General features: G+C 49.6%; 1 protein-coding gene across 6 annotated transcripts in view; it reads right to left on the reverse strand.

The window, feature by feature from the left end:
• The window catches only part of JARID2 (jumonji and AT-rich interaction domain containing 2), a 272087-nt gene extending 251607 nt beyond the window's left edge, over nucleotides 1-20480 (reverse strand). Inside the window, exons 1-2 of one of the 6 annotated variants that reach the window (XM_078446619.2) lie at nucleotides 19873-20480; nucleotides 17224-17323 (exon numbers count right to left, since the gene is read on the reverse strand). Coding sequence is in view for 1 of the 6 variants with exons in the window: in XM_081795699.1 (XP_081651825.1) it covers nucleotides 17454-17903 (450 nt within the window). In the remaining 5 variants the exon portion in view is untranslated. Of the gene's footprint in view, nucleotides 1-17223; nucleotides 17352-17453; nucleotides 17939-19872 lie in introns of those variants that run through there. The other 5 variants (XM_078446621.2, XM_078446620.2, XM_078446618.2 and 2 more) reach the window with 5 other exon arrangements.
• Nucleotides 20481-22954: the final 2474 nt, after the last annotated feature.

Consider the following 22954-nt stretch of genomic DNA (forward strand, 5'->3'; position numbering starts at 1 on the left):
GGGCCCCTGGAGGCCTGTCATGCTTCAGCGACCCGGGCTCCCTCCCACTCTACCCCCATTCTAAAGCCACCGATCTTTCGGATGTAAGGCAGAACCACGTCTTAGCAGCTCCTTTCTTTTACCCCCGATTCCCCAGGCCTCCCCCACCCCACCCCCCAAAACAACAACGGGATCACGGAAAGAAGCTTAACAGGGAGGCAGCAACCATTTCCGTGGGACGAAATGAAGTCCTGGAGTAAAGCTGTTCTCCTAAGAAGGAAAACGGCAATCGTCTGGGCGAGTGAACTTTTTAGTTTCCATTAGCGGCAGCAGGAGAACCCCTGTCAACAGTAAAAGCCCAAAGATGAGCTCTTGGGTTGTGCCGTGAAAGCACTTAAAGCGGGAAAATCTAGCTCTGTCCTTGCGAAAAGCTAATTCGGGTCACACGGGCCGCCACAGAGGGTTCGGAGGTTTGGTTTTAAATTTCTGTATCGAGTGATGTGTCCAGGCCTTCCAGAGCAAGAACGAGGTGGTGGCCGCTGTCCCTTATCACAATCTCCAGGAAGCAGAGAGGCAGTGAGGAGCAAAGGTCTCGTCACCGACCACCACGCACCCGCCCCCGTGGAGGGGCGAGCCGTCCACACTGCGGGCGTGCCCACTGTGGCCAGAGTATGAACGACTGATCCCCTGCCTCTGGAATTCAGCGGGGAAGACCTCAGAGGTTCTGACCCGGCAGCACGGTGGGAGTGTGTGTGTCCGTGTGCTGAAGCCTCAGATGAATGGCCCCAAGTAACACAACAACACCCTCAGGAACACAGGTGAAATACACGGGCCCCTGGGGATCTGCGTGTGCACCGCCCGGTAACCTCCCACCCCATCTAGATGAATGTACGGTGACAAAGAGCTGTCAGACGAACGGCCAGGAGGCCCCATAGAGTCCTCTGTAATGAAACCAAGGTGAAATCCTCTTCCGGCACCACCCGGACTCGTGAAGGCAGAAAAGCCGGTGAAATCTCCTCCCACGGTGTCCGACAGCACGGGCTGAAACCAGTCGACCAGAAAACACTAGAACCAGCACAGTCCATTCCCAGGGTATTGAGAGTCCGTCTGCATTTTACCATCATTTGAAACCCGATGCTGAGCACAACATCCTACCTGGACTATTCCACAAGGGCCGCCCTTCCGGGGGCCGTTTCACAGCCAGCTGGTTAGGACTCAGGCGCTCCTCTCCATCCCCAGCCCTCTGCTTCCCCTCAAGCCCCTCTCTGAGCCACCTACCTTTGTGGGAAAAGCTAAGGCCCTCAGCCTTTCTCTCTTTGTTTATTTTGATGGGTGGAGGACACTGAGGTCAGGAGAATGACAGTCCAGGACACTCAGGCTCTCTCTGGACACATTTCTTATGTTCAGAGCGGTGAGCTCACCGTCTCTCCCCACAGCCAGAGGAGAACTACTTAACTAATAGTTTGCCAAGGGCAAGTTGCAACATGTCAACGTTAGTCCAAGCCCTCTGTCACGGTAGCCGGACGAGCGACACTGATGCGCGTGCAGGGGGAAGGCAACACCTACCTATGCATGGGGGGCGCATATACTAAAACACCTACTCCTGGGGCGCCTGGGTGGCTCAGTCGGTTAAGTATCCGACTTTGGCTCGGGTCACGATCTCACGGCTCGTGAGTTTAGGCCCCACGTCGGACTCTTGTGCCGACAGCTCGGAGCCTGGAGCCTGCTTCGGATTCTGTGTCTCCCTCTCTCTCTGCCCCTTCCTTGTTCTCTCTCTCTCTCTGTGTCAGAGATAAACAAGCAAAACAATTTTTTCTTAATTAAATAAAACACCTACTCTTTGCTCAGGGAGGCATGTGCATCCCATTTCACAGCGGGGAACACTGAAGCTGACCTGAGGACGAGGCCCCAGTGATCTAGGGCACTCGGCCAGCAAGTGTCAGGGTGGACATTCGGTGGTCCATCGACGCCCTGATTGACAGGAGTGACTTTTCTAGGAGGCAGGCCACAGAGGTCCCTAGGGGTCACAAGGTGACATTCATTTGAATCAACGAACGCACGAACGCGCGCGCACACACACACACACTCACAATCACTGGGATATGTACTCCACAATACTGTTGAAAACAGTGAGAACAGCAATACTTTCAAACTAAAACAAGAACACATTGTTGCCTCAGGATGACTCAATAAAAGCGGAAGGGGCTTTGATCAAAGACTCTGTAAACTCAAAATATACAACAGGCACCCCAGCCAGGAGAGGAACGGGGCTGGGCAAATGACGTTTCCCCAAGTGCAACCGAGCACTGCTATGGGGAGACAATGACCATGAAAACTGCTGCTTCCTTATGAGGCCCCACAGATCAGCCTCTCCCGGGAGGGAGCGGATGCGGAGCTCACTCTTGGCCACTTCCCTTTTCGCTGCTACTGTTCCAGGGTGTGTGTGTGATGGCAGCCTGGCCGGGGGTTGTTGAGAAGAAGGTTAAAACTCTGGACCGATGTTTGTATTTGTTCCCTATTGAAGTTCTAAGTAAGAGTTCAATTCTTATCATTCTAAGTAAGAGTTCAATTATACCCGCCCATCCTCTCCCCTCAGAAGAGCTCTTTAAAAGGGAGGCCATACAAGCACCCCCACCCCCCACCAAACTGCTTTATCAGCACAAATACCACATGGGGACTCATCAGCCCCACGTACGCTTGGGCTCCAGATAATTCATAGGGTCAAACGTGGAGGCGTAAAGGAATTACGAAGAGCCTATGTGACAGTGAGCGGAGACATAAAGCTGATCAGTCCTGACCTTTAATTTGGAGCCCCTGAGCCTCCTGCCACCCTTTTTATGAATATGGGAGAGCACTTTGGGACATTTCCAGCCGGGAGGAAGGAAGCACCGTTACTCATCACTGTTGGCGGAGAGCCCTGACAAGCTCTGCTTTTAAAACCTATACAGACCGGCCACCACCACTGCCTTCCAGCCTCGATGAGGCAGGACTTTTGGGAAGGCCCCTGAGTTGAGAGAAAGAGGCTGGAAGTAACTCAAAGGCACTTGGGACAATGCCACACTATCCTGTGAAAGATCATGTATGCAATTCCCAAACACAGGCTCGCCAGCCCAAAAGGGACTGGACATACTGCCATGGCCACCCAGGTCCCTGCAGAAAGGGGTTGGCATCCGCTGAGGGACCCTGGGGAACACCCCGATTGGCTGGAAAGTGACCTAACCAGTGCATCTTTCTGCAGCCAAGAAGTAGCCTTAACTTCTGTATCCATCGGAGAAATTGAGGGCAATTCCCAAAGGATTAGCACTTGGCAAAACAAATCCCAGAGAGCGGAATCTAGAATGTTCCTGCACAGATCTCTGAAGTCCCAGCTGACGATCCCATACCTATCTGGGCTGGGAGGATAATCGAGGCTTTGAAATTCAATTACAATCATGGCACTCTAAATAATGGACTCCAAACCAAGGAATACAAACCCAAGTTTGGGGTGGGGATCTAAAGGGACAAGAACTCTGTGCCCCCCACCTTGTCCCAAAGAAGGTCAGTCCCGCAGCACAGACTGGGGCAGTGGCTGCTGGGCTGGACCCTGCCAACATTGCAAGGGCAACCAACTGGTCCCGTTCCTTAGTCTTGTGCTTTTAAAGGGCAACCAATGTGCCAACTATTTTAAAGCTCCAACACACTAATTCTGTAAACAATAATGGCTACAGCCTGCACACTGCACACTGGAATGGATTCCTCAACTTGGCCTCATCGCTTATGCAGCTGATGAAACAAACATTGACAGCTTTTTTGCATTTGTAAAGGCCCCACAGCAGCTGTGGTGATCCCACCATAGAGCAATGAATTAAGCCTGAAACCCAGCTGGGTCTGAACAGAAGCCTTTTCTGCACAATACAGCAAGACTATCATTGTTAACCTAGGCGTTATTGGGAAATATTCTGCATTACATTATAGGGCAGTTCTAACTCAATTCTTAAAATTAGCTCTAATAGGCAATTTTGGTAGGAGGGATGTTGCATTTTGCTTTGGAAATGGCACCAGTATGGTGTATAGGTTATAGGTGCACCACACAAAGGCAGCTGGGCAGAGAGAACACAGTTTTCCAGTTAGACAATGCAAAGTTTAAAACAGTAACTCCTTCTTAGATATTCAGACACAAACGTACACACTCCCTCACACCTACCTTCTGAACTGAGGTAGGTATCTAACCTTGCCAATTCTTGATTGTTTGGCCCCTACAGAGAAAATTTCAAACACAGCTGTCTGTCAGGGCTCCCAATTGGGTAAGCCGAATCCAGGACCTGAGCACAAGAGTCAATCTGGGACAGGGAGCTGTAGCAAAAACACTGTGTGAAAAACCAGGATTAATACCATGAGTAAGGAATGTATTTGACACTGAACTTAAGCACTAACTGACAGATAAGATTCCAAATGCTGACAGACAAGCTGGTTTTCAGCTTTCCTCGAGGCCAGGCACAGATATCCACACCAAGATGCTCACTCACTCTCCACTTTCCCAGAGGCTCTGGAACACCCCAGGCCACATGACTTTTTCAGACCCTTCCCCCCCCCCCTTCCCACCTCTCTTCTATTGCCTCACAATTTCTTTGAAGGCTTAAAAATAAGAGTTGGGAGGGGCGCCTGGGTGGCTCAGTTTGACTCTTGATGTCCACTCAGGTCATGATCTCACGGTTCATGGGATCGAGCCCTATGTCCGGCTCTGCACAGACACCGAGGAGCCTGCTTGGGATTCCTTCCCTCTCTCTTTCTCTCTCTCTCTCTCAAAATAAATAAATAAACTTTTTTAAAAAATAAGCATTGGGGAAAAATAAATCTGGTACAAATCAAAAACCACAAAAAAAAACATGGCACCATCCCTCTTCCTTAAAACAACTCCCCTTTCTTTTTCTTTTTTTTTTTTAACATTTATTTTTAAGAGACAGAGCGCAAGCAGGGGAGGGGCCGAGAGAGAAGGAGACACAGAGTCTTAAACAGGCTCCAAGCTCTGTGCTGGCAGGCTGACAGCCCGTTCGTGGGACTCGAACCCACGAACCACGAGATCGTGACCTGAACCAACGCTTCACCAACTGAGCCACCCAGGTGTCCCATCACTCCCATTTCTTAAAGTAGTTCATTATGAAGAGCCTCGGAAGCATTTTTGGTGCAGGCAAAGCAGGCTTGGAAGGACCAAGAAAATCGGGGAGAGTTTCTAGGTAGATAGTGGTTCTAGTCCCCGAGGTGTTTTGCCAAAAAATGTCAACGTAAGGAACCACGAGAAAGTCTAAAGTGAAGAGAAGGCAGAGCAACAATTCTGAGTCCTTCCTCATGCTCCCAGAAAGGAGCAAGGGTTTTACTCCACCCCTCCCAAAACTGTGTGGACCTGAAAGACCCACAGCCACGGCCAAAATCACCTGAGCACCCACAAAAAGTAAAATTCCAAGTCCCACTGTTTTTTCACGCCTAAGCCGGCGGAGCGTGTATATTTCTAAAACTTGTGAGAACGGTGTTTACAGACTGCAAAGGGACAGAGAAAGTAAGACCACTTTGGCCCCCCAACATACACAGTGAAGGGGCTGGCAATCAGGCAGTGAGAGAAAGGAGAACCCCAGGCCCCCAAAGGCAAGGCAAGAGCCCCAGAAGGGGAGAGCCCAGTATAGCACCCAGCTGAGCAGAGCTGACGTGGCTCAGGGGCACAAGCGAAAGAGAAATCGCCTAGCGGGTTAAAGAGCAGCAAATAAATGTAGCGGCAAGTGGGTTTCACGTGCAAGGTTTTCTAACTTGAAGTGTTCCAAGAGAAATGCAAACGTCGCCCGCAACAAAAAGCTGGGCCCAAATGTTCGCAGCAGCATTATCCCCAATAACCCAAAAGGGGGAAACAACCCAAATGCCCACTGGTGGATGAACGGATGGACGGACGGGCAGACGGACGGATTAGCAAACTGCGATAGGCCCACACAATGAAATAGTATTTGGTCACAAAAAGGAACGGAACATGATCCATGCTCCAACAGGAATGAACCTTGAAAATGTTATGCGAAGCGAAAAAAAGCCAGTCACCAAAGGCCACATGTTGTATGATTCCATTTAGATGAAATGTCCAGAACAGGCAAATCCAGAGAGACAGATCAGTAGTTGTGAGAGCCCAGGGAAACTGGGAAGAGATGGGATGGCTGTTCAAGCGGGGGATGGAGGTCCTTGTGGGGGGTGATGAAAATGTTCTAAAACTGACCGTGGTGATGCCACGTCCAAAATCACTCAGGGAAGAGACTGAGATGCCGAAGATGCCTTTCGTCTTGAACTCACACTGAAACGCCAAAAGAAAAATAGTTGACGAACTGCCAAACAAGCTGGAATAAGTTGGAGATGTGAGAGAGTTTTATAAAAAGAAAGGCTAAAACGGGCCGACACTTTGCTAAAGATACAGCAGCAAAGGACAGCACCGTATGCCAAGAATGTATAGATAACGCTGCAGCTAAACTGGAAAGTGCAACGAGGGGGAACCTGAATCTCCCAAAAACTAAAAACTGCAACTTTAGGCTCCCTATTCCCCCCTGGAGCTCTCCTGCAGGTTTTAATTAAGAGCACGGGAGTCTTCCATTTAAATATATTTACTCAATGTCCGTGCCAACTCAGACAGGTTCTTCCAACGAGCTTGGTTGAAGCCGTCTTTGGATTCAAACGCTGGGTAGGAAGCTGAGAGGAAGGGCCTCCAAAAGTAAATTAGATATTATTTATCAGATTTAGAAATCTTTCAACACCGGCAGGGAGGATTATTTGCTGTTGATGGTAGGGGAAAAAAAAAAAGGCAACCACGAAGTACCATCCAAGGCCTTCCCTGGCTCGTATATAATGCCTGTCCAGAGGAACAAGCACTTATGCCTGGGCCAGGTGGTTCTGTTCTTTATGGAGATGACCTCCCGTGTACAAATAGAGTAAAAAGGACTCCTCTTACAATAGGTACCATTAAGGTCTTCATTTGTATTAAACAACTGTAAGCAAACAATGTTCGGCTGTAAAAGCTTTTGCAAGTCAAAGATAATAGCCTTTCTTGGTAAACTGACTGTTCTTTATAATCATCCTTATTTATACTCCCAAGAGGCTTTGCCTACTGCTCCAATAAATTCTGGAAAGAAATAACATGACAACTTCAGCAAGTCTTGTGGAAGAAGGGAAGGAAAAAAGGCTGGTAGGTAGAAAATGTATTTCATTTTGGGCTCTGTCAGTGCTGGGGGAGCGATCACATCACTTAATTAGAGCAGCGGGCAGAATCAGAAGAGAGAAATGAATACCACTTTCTGGCTGCAGATATTTCCAAGTCAGATCTATGTTCCTTGCCTCCCAGTGCTTTCTAGCTTACCAGGGCCAAAAGAGAACCTATTTTAATAGCATCGTTAGAGTTCTGATTTATCACAAGTACAAAAGGCTGTGTTTCTCATCTAGACAAGAACGTGGTGTAACACGAAGCTTTGCAAGTTCCTATCTGTAGCAGGAGTCTCTGCAGGGCTAATTGATGGGTGTTTAGACTGAGCTGGGGGAGAACAGGCCAGTACATTGAAGCAAGCATTCCCCAACCTCTTCCATCAGGAGACTTGGCCCATGGTTCAGCTATGCCCAGAGCCCAGACTCTGGAACAATCAGGCAAGCCAAATGTGTTCCTTATTTAAAGGAGGTTTCCTTTCACTCTGTCAGCCACCTTTCAGATTCCAGCTAAGTTTAAACCACAATGGTTTGGAATCCTAACAGTAGTTTTGAGGATTACCATACAGAACGGGTATTTGAAAACATTTTTAAAGACACAGGACACTGAATCATGCACTAACATCTACCAATCGCTTCCCCCAAAGAAGTTCATTCTTATTAAATCCAGACCCTCCCTGGCCCCCTGCGCCGTGGAAAAAAGTGATGAACTGCAGTGGCATTTAGACAGAAACCTGATCTCTGCCACTCAAGGATGTTACCACCACTGGGGATCACTTTCATGCATCTTTAAAATTCTTGCAGATTAAGAGTTCTGTCAGGGTGTCAATACCAATATTACTTAACAAAACTCGCCTTTAATTAAAATTTTGGCTCAACTTTTCAAAGCGAACACAAAAAGCTACTCAGCCCTAACTCACACTGCCTGGCTCAGGACGACAAATGGTCAGGGCCCGTTTTAATATGCTTGTCGCTTTTTGCATTTGGAGAGTGAACTTTAGTCGGATCAAAGGGAAAATTATTTGCTCCCAGGATGACTGCTCATTACGGCTTTAAATCCTTTTTGGAACGGGGCGTGGTACAGAGAAGTAAATACGGAAAATAAACACGTCTCAAAAAAGGGCAACTAACCACAAGTCCCAGCCGAAAGGCCGCAGAGCCGGTAGGCAGGCCTGCAATGTTCAACAAAACCAGGCTAAAATAACCAGGCTCAGTAAGCCGGTGTCCCTTGCCCCCAAGCTAGCCCCTCCAGTCCGGTTCCTAAATAAAGACTCTGCCGAACGCCCCACCAAACACTGCAGGCTTTTCAAACTGTTGAGAAACCAAGGCCACTGTTCACTCGGCATCAAAGGCAGTTGGCCTCTGCGACTCAGAATCTTCGATGTGAAAAGGAGTCACGTGGCGAGCGCAGGGGACCAAGGTTTGTGGTGTGGTCGTAGACCCAGCGCCGGCAAGACAACACGCCCACAAAAGCCTTCAAGGCCCGAGAAAACCGTGGGCTCCAATTTGACTGGGACTCCAGGCCACGGCTACTTATGCAAAGCCTTCCATTCCCGTTGGCTCTTTCATCCTCCAACATCGAGACCTCATGGCCAGCCCGAAAATAGAACGCATGGAGCTCTAACGCTCTGGGCGGCCTAAGGGTGGAAAAGGGCGCCATTTGGGTAAAACCAATAAACGTGCAAAGTTCTACCACATCTCTAAAGGGACGTCTTGACTAGAAAATTAAAAAGGGAGGAAAAGAGGTTTATCCAAAAGTACTCTTTTAGACACCAAAAAGCAATGCTGCTTCTTAGCACTGCGACGCCACCTCGTCCTCATATGCGTGGGGGGGGGGGGGGGGGGGGGGGTGCGGTATCCATCACCCGAACGACCAAGAAGTGTGTCCAGTGTAGAGATCAGGTTGCATTTTTCCTCAAGTTAGGAAGAAAAAGCAAGTCCTGGTAAGAAGGAAAAGTGCTGAGCACCTTGTATGATTTTCACAACCCAGAAACACTCTGTTCCCTTTTCAACCTTGAGCCTGGAGAATGACAGCCACAAAGACCTGTGCGATTTACAAGAATAACACAGCCTAGATAACAGTCTGTAATAACCGTTTGTAAGCCCTTCCCAGGTTAACACTGGATTCTGCCTCCCCCAAAATGACCTTGAGATTAAAGGTGCAATTCTCCCCACATGACAGATGAAGAAACGGCGACTGGGATGATTTGTCCAAGGCCACCTGCTCTTTTCCCAGTGTTTTGCATCCCGCCGTCAATTAAACTACAAATTTCCCAAGGGCAGGACGATGACCTTTTTTCTAACACCTAACACCGTGCCAGAGCATGGCGAGCAACCCGAATGCTATCAGCTCTATTTAAATGGAAGGTCTCTGCCAAGCCAGAGTCCAATGGGACCTTTGTAACCATGCAAAGCCCACCTCACAAACAAGGCTTAAATCACACGCGAAAACAATGACATTCCAGGGCGTCCTAAAGCATGTCATGTCCTCGCAAACAAGCATTTCATAAATAGGAAATACCGTTTCCGTACCAGTATACAGACTCTCTTCACCCTTCAAGACTGTGGTCGGTCGTTCTAATACCACACTGTGTTCTTCAAGCAATTTTGTTTTACAAAGTGATTTCACGTTATCTTATCTCGTTTAGTTCTAAAGCCCTGAGAGAGGACAAGGAAAGAAAATAGAAACTTAAATAAAACCCAACTGACATCTTTACTACTCCTTACAAGGGCCCGTATTGGTTTTTAAAAGCCAACAAACAAACAAACCCGCTGGCCTCACATGCACTACCTATGGGACTGTAAATTAGTACAGCTTTTCTCCAAGAAAACAATATGGTAACAGGGCTCCCCGTGTAAACATGGGCACTTCAGAATCAGGTATTCCACTTTGAGGAATTTGGAGTTCAGGGAAAAAACATACAGGTAAAGCATACTGCCTGCATACATGATCTTGCACAAGAGTTCCCAAACCGAAAAGGCCACCAAGAACAGGCAGGTGGAGTAAACCGTGGTAGAGACCAACCAAGTGCCTTGCAGCCATTAAAAATAATGGTGTTGGGGCGCCTGGGTGGCTCAGTCGATTAAGCGTCCGACTTTGGTTCAAGTCATGATTTGGCGGTTCAGGAGTTCGAGCCCCGCCTGAGGCTCTGTGCTGACAGCTCAGAGCCTGGAGCCTGTTTCTGATTCTGTGTCTCCCCCTCTGTATGCCCCTCCCCCACTCACACTGTCTCTCTCTTTCTCTCTCTCTCTCTCAAAAATAAACATAACGTTTTTTAATAAAATAAAGCAACAATAAATATAATGGTGTATAAATGTATTCTGATCATCAGGATATAAATGCAAAAAGCACGTTAACATCCCTTAGGAGCATGAGACTACATGTGTAAAACTATATATACGTATACGTGTATATACATATATGTGAATGAATGTCTAGCATGCAATTGCAATGGTTTTCAACATTTGTAATCATCTGATTTGAAGGATTTCTGATAGAACAAAGAAAGTCGTTTTCACAATGCTTACATGTGGATGGTCTTTTCCCATGAAAAGTAATCAGTTCCTCAAGTTACCATGGACAACTGAGAATCCACGTGTGAAGAAGAAGGACCTCTTAAAAACTTGTCCAAAAACACTAACACGCAGCCTTCTGCTGTATCAGGGGCTGGATTTCACGCCCTGGCTGTGTCACTGATGAAATGTGTAACCTCAGTCAAGTTGCTTAACAGTACTAGACACGCCAGGCTTTCTCAGCCCGGAGATTCTCCTTAGTTGAGTTTTTCGTTTGCTGCCAGATCCATACCAATTCCCTCCCGCAACCAGGCAGCAACTGACATACTCCAAAAGCTTCAACTCAACAAATACTTCCTCGGCCGCCTGCTGACAGAAAATTCAGCCCCTCCCTCTTGGGGGGTTAACAGGGTAAGAGACAGGTAAACACGGATTGCAGCGCCTGGAGATAGGTGTAAGGAGTCCGAGAGAAAGGGCTTAGCCCTGCCTGACTGGAGAACAGAGTAGCAGGCCTCAAAAGGGCGGGGTGGGCTCCTCAGGCAACCCGTTGGGAGAAACCAGGATATGCAAAGAGGCTGGGTTCCCGATTGGGCGGCAGGATGGGCCCAGGGTAGAGCAAGAAGGGCTTCTTACGCTGTGCTGAGGACACACTTAGTGTAGACTTGATCCTGAAAGCCACAGGGAGCCAATGAAGGATCATGATCAGACATTCAATTTCAAGGATTATTGTTCCAAGGTCCAGTTTAAACATCTGTGGTGCTCTTTGCACGCAGACTCAGTGCCACTCTAAACTCAACCGTCAATCCGTGCCTCTCAATCTGTGTTTGGGAGTCAAGTGCCGGATACAGAAGAGTTTCAACAGACAGACAGAGAGGGTGGGGGCAGAAAGACATTACATCAAAACGGGCTTCAGAATATCTGCTGCTACTCATTTGGTTTATTAAGAAGCAAAGTATAGAATTCACTTGATTCATTTATTTCTGAGTCAGCTATGAAGGCTGCCGGCAGGCCCGATGCTTCAGGTTGGTGATTTCCAACTGTGTCATACCTTGAGCACTTGTGCCGGCGTATGCAATTTACAAAGTGCTTTCACATCAAAAATCTCACTGGCTCTCCCAGCCCCAAGCCCGTTAAGGTGCACGGAACAAGTTTTCCAGATGAGGAAGCAGCTCAGTGAGGTTATGTGGCTTGCCCAGGGTCACACACGGCCGGTGTATTATAGGACCCAACCCTGAACTCGGCTCTTATCCCCAATCTTGTCCATTACCATGTAGAGGTACCCTGTATCTTCATAACAAGCCTGTCCAAATCGGAGGCATTGCATTACCGAAGCCCATGCACTAGCAACAAGGCGGATACACAAAGCACAAAACTCTCCAAGTCTTAATAATGTCCATATCCAACTGCTGCTTAACAGAACAAGCATTCATTCCACAGTCCGCTTTCTGCAAACCTATGGAAGGAATAAATGCAAGAAACACATGCTCAGTTGTAATCCTTTCTCATTTCCTCCTGGCACCTGTTTCTGCCCCCACAGGCACCAAACACTTTAACAGCTGGCAGAAATGAGAACCAAGAGATAACCATTGGAGATCAAGCCCTAACCAAAACTGTGGTTAGGAAATAATAGAGAAAAGAACCACCCAGATTTTTAAAAAGAGCAATAAAACAGGGCACCGAAAGGTCTCCCACGCTCTCCTGGATCCTTCAGGCACAGCAAACCAGAGGGTCTCCTGATGGAAAACAGACACCCACACGACCCACCCCCCTCTCACTGCATCCCCCACCCACCCAAAATGAGATTGCTGGGAAAGGGCTCCTGGTTCGACTGGAGAAAAGGGGGTGTGTGAGGCAAGTGCTGCATTGGGAGTACTGAAGGGGCAAAACTGTGGCGATTTTGTTAACCTTCTAGGATTCCTGGTAACTGAACACTGCTGGTGATGACATTTCAATGCTCACTGGCCTTCCTCTTCATGGGTGGTGGAGCTTGACAGACTCACAAAATTAGAACTTAAAATCCAATTTAGGCCTCTCAGGCAGCACCAGCTCTCAAAAACAGCTCTCAAGAACTTCAACCAGTAGGGTTCCCTCTTTCGAACACCCTCGTACATCCTACGAATATGTGAATAATTACGTATAATATCCCCATTACTCAAGCTGCCTCATTAACATATCTGGGCAGCCTTTGTTTACCAGGATGGCCCGGACCTCAGTAAGGACTGAGGGCAAATGATTTCCCCCAGTGTCCCATGGTCCCCCTAAAGCAGCAAAGTCAGGGGCAAGAATGTAAGTGCAAAAAAAGAGTATGCGGCCGATTTGTCACAGCCCCTGTGAAGAAAGTTCTCGGAGCCTGGAGAGCTAATGCCGGCCGGCGGGCCCTCAGGTGCAACCCGGAGGGCAGGTGGGGACACTTACAAAAATACAGAGCACCCGCCAGCCAGTCCCCAAGGGGTACTGGGATCTCGGAGCTCTTTCAGAAGCGAACTCACGGAGACAGCCAGCTGGGGATAAGGGGGTAGCTCCACCAACTGGTGTTTAAAAAAACAACAAACACAAACATGCACTTGAGACGGAGGCACTCCTTCTGTTCCAGGCTGACAAACTACCTCAACCTCCCCAACTTCCTTCGGCAGAACACCTCTCCAAAGCCCGCTGAGAGCCCCTATTATGGCTTCCCTCCCCACCCCCACCCTTTTTGGGGCTACACTGGTCATTCACTTTACTTCTATTTCATCTGGACTAAAAAGTGGGCAAGAGGTGTAGCCTTTAACCATCTGGCAAGTGCCTGTTAGCCTTGGTTTTTCTCTTCTGTAAAATGGACTCAACAGCCTCTGTTTCTGGTGTGAACTCACCATGGAAACAAACGTAGGCGGTTATTTCAGAACTGCCTGGGCCTTCTCTTCACGAGGCTTTCAGGAGAAGTGGGTGTTGCGCGGCCCATCTAGAGTGTTTTCTATGATCCAAGCTCTTCTGGCACATTTCTTCAAACTTCAAAGAGAACCCCAGGAGAAACGGACAGCCTTCTCGCAAGAGTAGCAAAAAAAAATCTGTTGCAAAACAGTGTGGAAGTGGAAAGAAACCCAGACAGACACCCAAGAGGCCCAGGAGGTAGTCCAACTGCTCTGCAGGCGGGACCTAGACCTCACCCTCTGGAACAGCATCTCCCTCTGTAAAGCACGGCCCCTCTCCTGTCCCCAGACATCCTAAGAGAACAAGAGAGAACGCACCTGCAAGCAAGAACAGGGACAGGGAGTACTGGAAGCCGGCAGCTTTACCCGACCAGGAGCGAAGGGGGATCTGGCCAGCACTGTCACTTTCTATAAGGTTCGGCTCTGCTTTTAGTGACTTTATTCTGGACCAGCAACGAACTGAAAAACCCCTTATTTAAAAAGTGTGCGGCTGCCAGAAAGCACAGTGTTAACTGAAGCCCCGGGAAAGGTCAAAACCTTAAAAAATCTCACTCAGACTGCCTACCTCCCGGCACGAAAGAAGCTTGCAGGGATGAATGAGGCAAGTATGGAAAAGGCCCCCTACCATCCAGGGAAGGACACAACCCTTTAATCCTAAAAGTAATACAACTTAACTTTCAGTAGAGCCACTCGAAACTGGGCCACACTTCACCTACCTGGCCGCAACTGGCTGGGGAGTCTAGTTTAATACCTGGGGATTAAGGGCAAACACAACGGAAGCACTCTAATCAGGGGTGACAGGGACCAAAAAGCTCAAGTACGGTCTGTTGGTCCGGAAACCTGAAAATCCACACCTATTTTAACACTTTAACGTAAACACCTAAATGTACTTTTAGCAACAGATTTGTTGAGAATTCCAGTGTTCCGTGTTATGCTTTGTTTGTTTGTTGGGAAGAGAGTCTGGGCATAAATGAAGTTTGGTTCTTAAAAGGGAATCACTTGCAAAAGCAATGAATCCGTAACAGATTTTCCCCGAGTCTTTTAAACGGCGGGCCCACATCTCATTAAACAGCCTGATTTTTTTTTTTTTTTAAGTCATTCACTTTTATCGAATGTTCCCAAAACAGTCAACTTAAAAGTTTTCATAAAAATCCACACTCCAAAAAAAAAAAAAAAAGAAAAAGAAAAAAGAAACCAATTTTCTTTCCACACTTGTTCAAAGGTTTACATAATATTTAACTGTAATTGCAAGAATAAGTCTAACTGGAATAACCAGATTTGGAAACAACTGACACTTGGCAAGCCTTCTATGAGTCGGAGCCAAAGTGGACAGAGGCACATACACCCAGGGCTACCCACCGGCCAGGAGCTTTGTGCTGGGGTATCACAGCCAACAGATTAAGTAGGTTGGATAGGTAGAACGTGAGAGTGGTTATGTAATCCAGGGGGAGACTTAGAGGAGGACCCCGAACAGCAGGATGAGAACAATGCAACTCGGGCACCCGGCTGGCTCCAACCATGGACTCTTGACCTCTGGGCTCGTGAGTTCGAGTCTCACGTTGGGTGTAGAGATTATTTAAAAATAAACTCTTAAAAAAAAAAAAAAGAAGAAGAATGCAACTAAATTTTTAACCATTCAGAATGCAGGAGCCTGGGTCCTAAGAACGTCATGATCAAAGGTAAACCTTAAAAATACTCCAGCTTGGCCTTTACCAAGCGTTTCAATGTGCTGCTAGGCTTCGTATGACATGTCTGTGTCATCCTTGAGAGGAGGAAAAGGAGAAAATAGCTCCATTTTGAACGTTAACAGACACCAGTTACGTATCCCAACAAAAGATTTTCTAAAGGACAAGAGTTTAAATAACCTTTGGAGCAGGGGATATATTAAGATTAACACTGGAGTTATTTCCAAGGCACTTGGAAGGGAACCAACAGCCCCCAGCTCAGCACCAGGAACTGGTTATGACCTACCAGGAGAAAAGAAACAGCCATTATACCATCTGAATACCAATTAACTCCAGTTAGCTATTTGGGCCAATGACAACAGAAGACACACAAGTCAAACACCCACTGACAGTAAAGTAATAACGATGCGGGTTAACAGTAACTCAAATTGGGTTATTTGGGGACATTATTTCTTCTTCTTTTTACATTTTCATGACACACTTTTTGGACTCTTCACTTGACGGTCTTTCTTCCATAATCTCTCCCCCTCCAGTAATAGCTACCAAAGGGCCCCTGCCCTACACTTATGTGACAAAGAATAAAGTTTTCCACTACTAGAAAGAGGCAGAAAGCAAGCCACATACACAGCCCAGGAAAGGAAAAACATAGCAACTGAATGACACGTATTTGGTTTTTCCCCCCTCACAACTGTAAAATAAGCCAATGGGTGTAAAGGGCGGGGGGGGGGGGGGGGGGGGGGGGCTCATAAATCCTTCCACTACATTTTGGTGTGCTTCTACTTTTTTCTTTAGAATCTTATGAAATTGTAATTATGGCAAATCCTGCTTTTGAACCTTGTAACATGAACTTTTTCCAGTCTTGTTTAATTATGCTGCACTTTTACATCAGAAAATTAGATACTTAAAACCCTTACAGCCTGGTGCTACAAATTCCGCTTGAGCTGTCCTAGGAATCAAACCAGTAATTTGTTTTTGAGCTCAGTGCGTGCGTCATAGAATTTTTTATTCACGTGGCTGGGATTTTTATTTCAAACGCATACCTGCTATAAAGCATCAAAGACCCAATGGTTTTGAAGCTTGGATATCATATCCGTTATTTTCCCTAGGAATAACCCCACCAGCAGAGTGAAGGAAATGGTAGAAAACATCCATAGAGCAAGACAGCTACTGTTTTTATTGTCTAAGTGGAATGGCGCTTTGAAAGGCAACTGTTTTCAGTTATTTAAGGTATTGGGGGGGGGGGGGGGGTCGTGCCCGGCACAATTAAGACAGGATTACCTTACAATTTATGAGTTTCTCAAGGATGCCATTTAATATGAAATACAACAATCATTTCTCCCAAGGTCTGCCATCGACAATCCCACCCCCAAACTCTGCCTTGTTAAGGCAATAAACTAAAATGGCAACGCCGCACGCATCTAAGGCTTTTGAGACCAATTGTAAGAAAAGTGCTGCCCTCCACCAGCTTGATAATACCACCTTACACAGAAAGAGCACACTGTTTTACATCTTTCGCGCACATTATCTCTCACACACGTGAGCCTCTCAGATAAAGTGCGGGGCAAAAGCAGGTCAGGTGTTACCATTTCCATTTTACAGAACAGTAAATACAAACACACTCAGATTCCAAGCCTCTCGTTCCACCGTTCAAAAGTACTAAGCACAGAGTACCCGGGGACTTCACTGTCCAGTGCTCTTCTAAGAATACATATACATGACAAATCTTACCTCGCCCGGGCCCCCAAAAAAGATACAGCACAGAGCTGGCACAGCAGAGGAGGAGCGCCACCCCCTCCACAGTATTCCAAGGCTTCCAGAAAGAGCAACAGTTGCTGCTGAACAGCATCACCCAGAAAGGCATCCCGTCCCATCCCCCAAAGGCACCCCAAACATGACTTCAAGTGACAAGGTGGCCAAATCCACAACACAGTCCTTCTTACAGAGCAAAGCTTTTCCCTGAATAAAGTTTCCTTGCTTTTTTCAAAAGCGTTGCTGAGCGATCACAACGACCACCGCAGTAATGCCACACCATCAGCAGACCTAGAAACACAAGAAGCGAAAAACATTTCTGCAGAAAGGAGGCGTCTCCTCCCTGCTCACCACCCCCTAAATGGAACCCGAGCGAGGTCGGCAGCACTCGTCGGGGGCCTAAAGGCTCCCAGCGGCTCACCTGCAGGGAAGCGCAGCATTTCGGGGCGGAAGGCGGAGGCCGATCGCATCCTCCTCCTCCTCCTCTTCCTCCTCCCACGCCGCAGCCCTGCTCCGCGGCCGCCCCCGCCCCCGCCTCCGCCCGTTCCCTCCTCCCCCGACCGCCCCGCCGCGTGGAACCTCCCGCCCGACTTTTGACGTCACGGAGGGGGAGGAGAAGGTTCCACCCGGGCCCGTCCCTTTGTGACGTCACAATGACAACAGAACGCGGCCGGGAGCGTCCGGGAACCCGGAGCGACGGGGGAGGGGGGGGGGGTGGAAGGAGGAGGGGGAGGCCGGCGCGAGGCGGGGGGAGAACCGGGGGGCGGGGAGGGGGCGCGGTGACGTCTCGTCGGCTTAACCTGTTGCTCTCGAGACTGCGCTGGAGCCGGCGGGCAGGGCCGCGGGGAGCCGGCCGGGCCGCCGCCGCCATGCTCGGCCGTGCGCGCGGCGGGGGGCGCCCGCTGCAGCTGTGCGCCGCACCGCCCCCACCCCGGCACGCCCCCGCCCCCTCCCCTCCCTTCCCCGGGGCCCAGCAGGCCGCGCCGCCCCCGCGCCCCACCCACCCGCCCGGCGGCCCGCCCGCGCCGAGCCTGGAGCCGGAGCCCCAGCGGCCGGGAGCCGGAGCCCGGAGCCAGGAGCCCGCAGCCCGCCCCCTACAGGCCGCGCGCGCGCGCCCGCCGGGCCCCGGCCCCGGCCCCGGCCCCGGCCCCGGCCCAGCCCGCCTCGACCCCCGCGCGCCCTCCCTTCTGCTGCCGGCTCGAGCACGTCGGGAACACGGGCTCCGCTCCCCTGGCGTCAACTCGTGCTCTGCCTCCCGCGGCCGCCGCCAGCCACGGGCTTGCGGCCGGACGCCCGCACTCGACACAATCCACTGACCGCCAGCAACAAAAAATCCCACCCCTCACAGCTCTCCACAACTTAGCGAGGTCTGGGATGGGGTCCGGGGGAAGGGTGGGGGCGGCGGAGGCGGTTCTTGTCCAAGTTCTACCCCATTTGCTTTGTGGCTGCACCCGGATCGGACGTGCCCCGGGAAGGCGTCCACGCTCCAAGGCAAGGTTGTCTCCATGCAGTTTCTACAGCCCGAGTTTAAACTAGTCCTTTGCATTCTACCCAGCCCTCTGCAATGCGGATGTATTTTAAATCTTAAATTCTTTAGGGAACAGCTTTTTAAGTTGGGCTTGATTATTTAACATTGCATTTCTTTCATAGTTGAAGTTTACGTGCCTAGATTAGAATCAGCCCTCTAGAAGAGGCATTCAGCTTTTTCATTAAATGTATTTTTTTTTTTACAAAAACCAGTGCCCGAAGGTCATCTCCCATTACACACATCACACTGCTCAAAAAGGCAAAATATTAACACCAATCTGTCGACTCGACTCAAATAAAACTTTCTTATAACGTTGCATTATTCCAAATGTATGTTCATTTGGGCTTTTTTTTTTTTTAATGGATTCTTTGATTTAAAGCATGCAGCTAATCACCGATCACTCGAGTGCATATTTGGTTAATCCTCCGTCCCCCTCTACCCTCCCTCCCCCCAAACTTAAAAAAAAAAAAAAAAGCCATACACAAAACAAAAACACTCCCCATGCCAATCAAAACGTAGCTGTACTATGCACAAAACAAATTTAACTATTCCAAACCATTTAAATCTCTGAATAATCACCCAATTTCAGAAGCCCAGTTAACAGGGAGAATTCATTTGTAGTCACTTACACATGCATTCACATACCTACTTAAAAACATTAGCTATATTGTATGTCTTTCCCCCCTAAAACTGGAAACCATGAATTTTTAAACAAAACCAGTCCCATTATTAAAGTCAATCCCAACAAATGCATTCGCTGTAACATGATTCCCAACTGGTTTACGTTGCGAACCAAATAAGCCAAAACGACCACATACATTAAATTTGATGTGCCAGTGCAAGGAACAAGATCGCCATAATCGGACCCTCGGTTGCAACTTAAAGGGCTTCCAACACACACGCGTTACACGATTTTCCAAATAACATTAATAATAACAACACATGATCATTTGCATGCAAAGTGCAATATGGGGCCAAATCCGCCCGAGAATGCAGTTTAGTTACATTACCGCAGCCCCCACCCCCCCCTCCAAGCTACACCAAAATCCCTTGCCTTTCATCTAAAACTAGATTATGGTTGTGTCATTCGAGGTCAATTTATTCACTTGAGGTATCGCTACACCAATCTGTTTTTTCATCCAAACTAGGCAGACACGACTTTGCCTGAAAAGCCCTCTTTCAGAAAAGAAAGAAACAGCCTTATCGGACGCTGTGTTTAAAACCCTTCAGCTGCAGAATTATCTATAAACTTGACATTCAGAGCCATTGCTTAAAACTGCAAGTCAAAGGATGTGTTGTTAAGAGCACTTACGTATTTCTTCTGAATGATATTCCTCTTGGGTCTTTCCTTGCTCATTCTGAGATCCAAATGCTGATTGCAAAAGGGGACAATTGCTTCATGAATTTAAAGCCGTCAGAAATTTGCAAAAAAATATCCTGGTGGTTTTTATTGTTGTTGGTGGTGGTTGATCTTGTAATCCGACTTTTCTTCCTCTTCCCCCAAAGCCCGATTCGCCTTGAAATAAATCCGAAATTGGGAAGGAAAAAAAAAAAAAAAAAGAGCCAAAGACGAACGAAGCAAACAAAAAAAAATTCACTTTAGTAAAACACTCATAATGGAAAATTTCCCCCGAAACACACACACACAAAAAAAACCGACGCCCTTCACTCCCCCCCTTTTTCCTCCAAAAACTACATCAGCGAAACGTGAAGGTCCTTAGTGTCTGATCTGTAGTTACATCTTGGAAAAGAAAAGGGAAAGATAAATAAAAAATGTTGGAAGTCACGTTTGTGCTGCAGCAGCAGTGCGAGCAGAAGAGTCAACTCCAGCGGCGGCGGCGGCGGCGGCAGCACCACAGCGAGGGCTCGCCGAGTCTCTTTTTTCCAAGCCCCCTAACCAATGAGAGAGAGGCTATCCAGCCCAACTTTAAATGGACTCTGCTTTTATACAAGTTAGGGCTCCTCGGGTAATTCCCCGACGGACGCTAGCCGAAAACTCACACAGCTGAGCCACCAGGCGCCCGCCTACTCCGGCGCCGACCGACCCTGGCCCAGTCCAAAGGACCCCGACAGCCCCGTCGACTAGACACCCGAGAACCTTCGACGAAGCCTTCCCGGGCAACCCCTCAGGCATCGCTCCCACGCCGAATCTGGGAGTGGAATTGAGAGAGGCTCCCTAGCCCAATGCATGGCACGCTCGGTCGCTCCACCTCACCCCCTTTCCCCAGCTTGCCGCTCACCCCACAGCCGCCACACGCCAGCCCGCGCCACTGCCCTCGCGTCTACCTGCAGCGGGGCTGCTGGATACGAGTGCCCCAGGACTCCCGGCCCCGGGGAGAGCCGCCTATTCCCGGGGCACCTTAGAATGGTCCCCTTGATCTTCTGGAAGTTGTAGTCCCCCGACTACAAAATGGCTATGGCCACGGGAGCTGCAAACTACAATTCCCAGCCTGCCCCGCAAGCCTGTCACTCAACTCCCCTCCCTCCTCCTCGCCCCCTCCCCCTCATCGGCCCTGCCAACAAACGCTTGGATGTGTCCCGCGTGTGACACTGCTAGAGGCTGGCTCGGGATTGGCCCGCAGAGCGTGTGGTCCGCGAGCGAGGAACTCCCCACGCCGGCCCGCCCCCGCCCCCCGGGCCCCGGCCCCCCTCCCCCGGCGGCGCCCCGCCCCCACCCGCGGCGCGAACCGCCTGTGGAATCGAGGAATCGCGCGCGCGCCGGCCCGAGCCTAACGGCGGGGGAGGGACGCGAGGCTTCCTGGGGGAAGGCCTCGGAGCGTGGCGGCGCGGGGGGCGGTGTCGGCGAGGGGTTGGAGCCCGTCCTAAGGAAAACTGGGCCACGCACCAAGAGGAATCCTCGGTGCGAACTAGTTGATCGGCGGCGCCTGCTGCCTGTGCCGCGCAGCCGGTGTCAGCTCAGGACACCGCCTCGCGTATTCGCACACGGCGTGCTGCGGCCGGGCCCGGGGTAGGCTGAGGTCACCTCGGCCGGCGCCCCGCAGCCGCACGCGCTGGAAGGCCACCTCCCGGCGCGGCACGCGGCCCGCCGGCCGAGCACGGCGTCGGGGGTGGCCGGGAGGGGGACCCGGGGCGGCCGCCTCTTGCAAGAGATCACCCCCCCCCCCACCCGGAGGGATCCGGCTGGAGCTCTGCGCGGGGAGGCGTGTCTGGCATCGGGGGTGCCCGCGAGCGAAGGGAGGCCGACGCGTTGAGGTTCGAAACGAGTGGAATATGGAGACCGAGCCGTACGGCCATGCAAACTGCAGGGAAGCATCTGGATCACCGAATGCCAGGAATATCAACCGCGCTGGCCACGCGGGAGCCGCCTTCTACCTGCCTCTGCCCCCCCTGCTGTGGTTCTTTGGTCGCTGCTGTGAATGAAGGAGCAGGCCCCGCGTTATCTCCTCGGGCCTTCGCCCTTAGTAACAACTTTGTGGAGTCTGACGCAGCCATTCTGCATCATAAATGTGCTTGTTTCGACTGTGGCTGCAGAGAAGTGATGTTTTAAATTATTCCTCTCGGACTCCCCTCTGAGGACATGAAAAGTGGGGTCATCAGACTCCCCCGTGCTCCTGGCTACACGTCGTAACTCTCCTTCCCATCCCGTAGATTCTCCTAACCTTGAAAGTATAAATACTCGCTTAACACAATTGTTAGATTTTATTTGTGGCACTGTTTCAGGAGGTCACCGTGGTCCAGAAAGGTCTCCGAAACTGGTGGAGAGAGACCTGGATTCGGATCAGACCTCAGACCTCGCTGAAAGGCCACCGGCCGCTTCTCCGAGCTCCTCATTTGCCTCCTCCACAAATTCGTGATGACCAAACCTCGCGGGGAGGATTATGTAATAACATTAACCTAGCTAAGAACCAGCCACGTTATAGGAGGCTTTCAGCAAATGCACTAAAAAATGCCTTTTTCAGATGCTTTTTAGTTATTACTCTACCTCTTTAAAAACTCGGAATGCCTCCTAAAAAATAAATTTGTCTTACAAAATTTCACAGTCAGAAAACTAAATGACCTTCTGTGCCTTAATACTGCAAAACTTGCCTGCTGGTGCCATTTGCTGGGGGAGGACTCAATAGAACAGACTCTACTTTTCAGTCGTGACCACCCAAGTGACTTTATGGTTAGGTTACAACGAGGTGTTTTCAAAAGATTTTCTGATCATTATGACCGAGGTCTGCACTCCTCCGCAGCGTTATGGTGTTAACCAGTTTTCTGGAGGTTTAATGTCAGATCTGTCATTCCCCAGGCAAAATATTAAAGAACAAAGGTGGGTTTCTTCTTGGATCCCTGAGCTAGCCCTGAGGCCGGGTGTGTCCGTCCCAGGCCCGAGGACTCCCCTGCTGGGATACCAACTCCCAGGCACCACAGGCACAAACTAAAAACCCTTC

The sequence above is a fragment of the Panthera onca genome, chromosome B2 (assembly GCF_046562875.1).
Source record: "Panthera onca isolate mPanOnc1 chromosome B2, mPanOnc1 haplotype 2, whole genome shotgun sequence".
NCBI lineage: Eukaryota > Metazoa > Chordata > Mammalia > Carnivora > Felidae > Panthera > Panthera onca.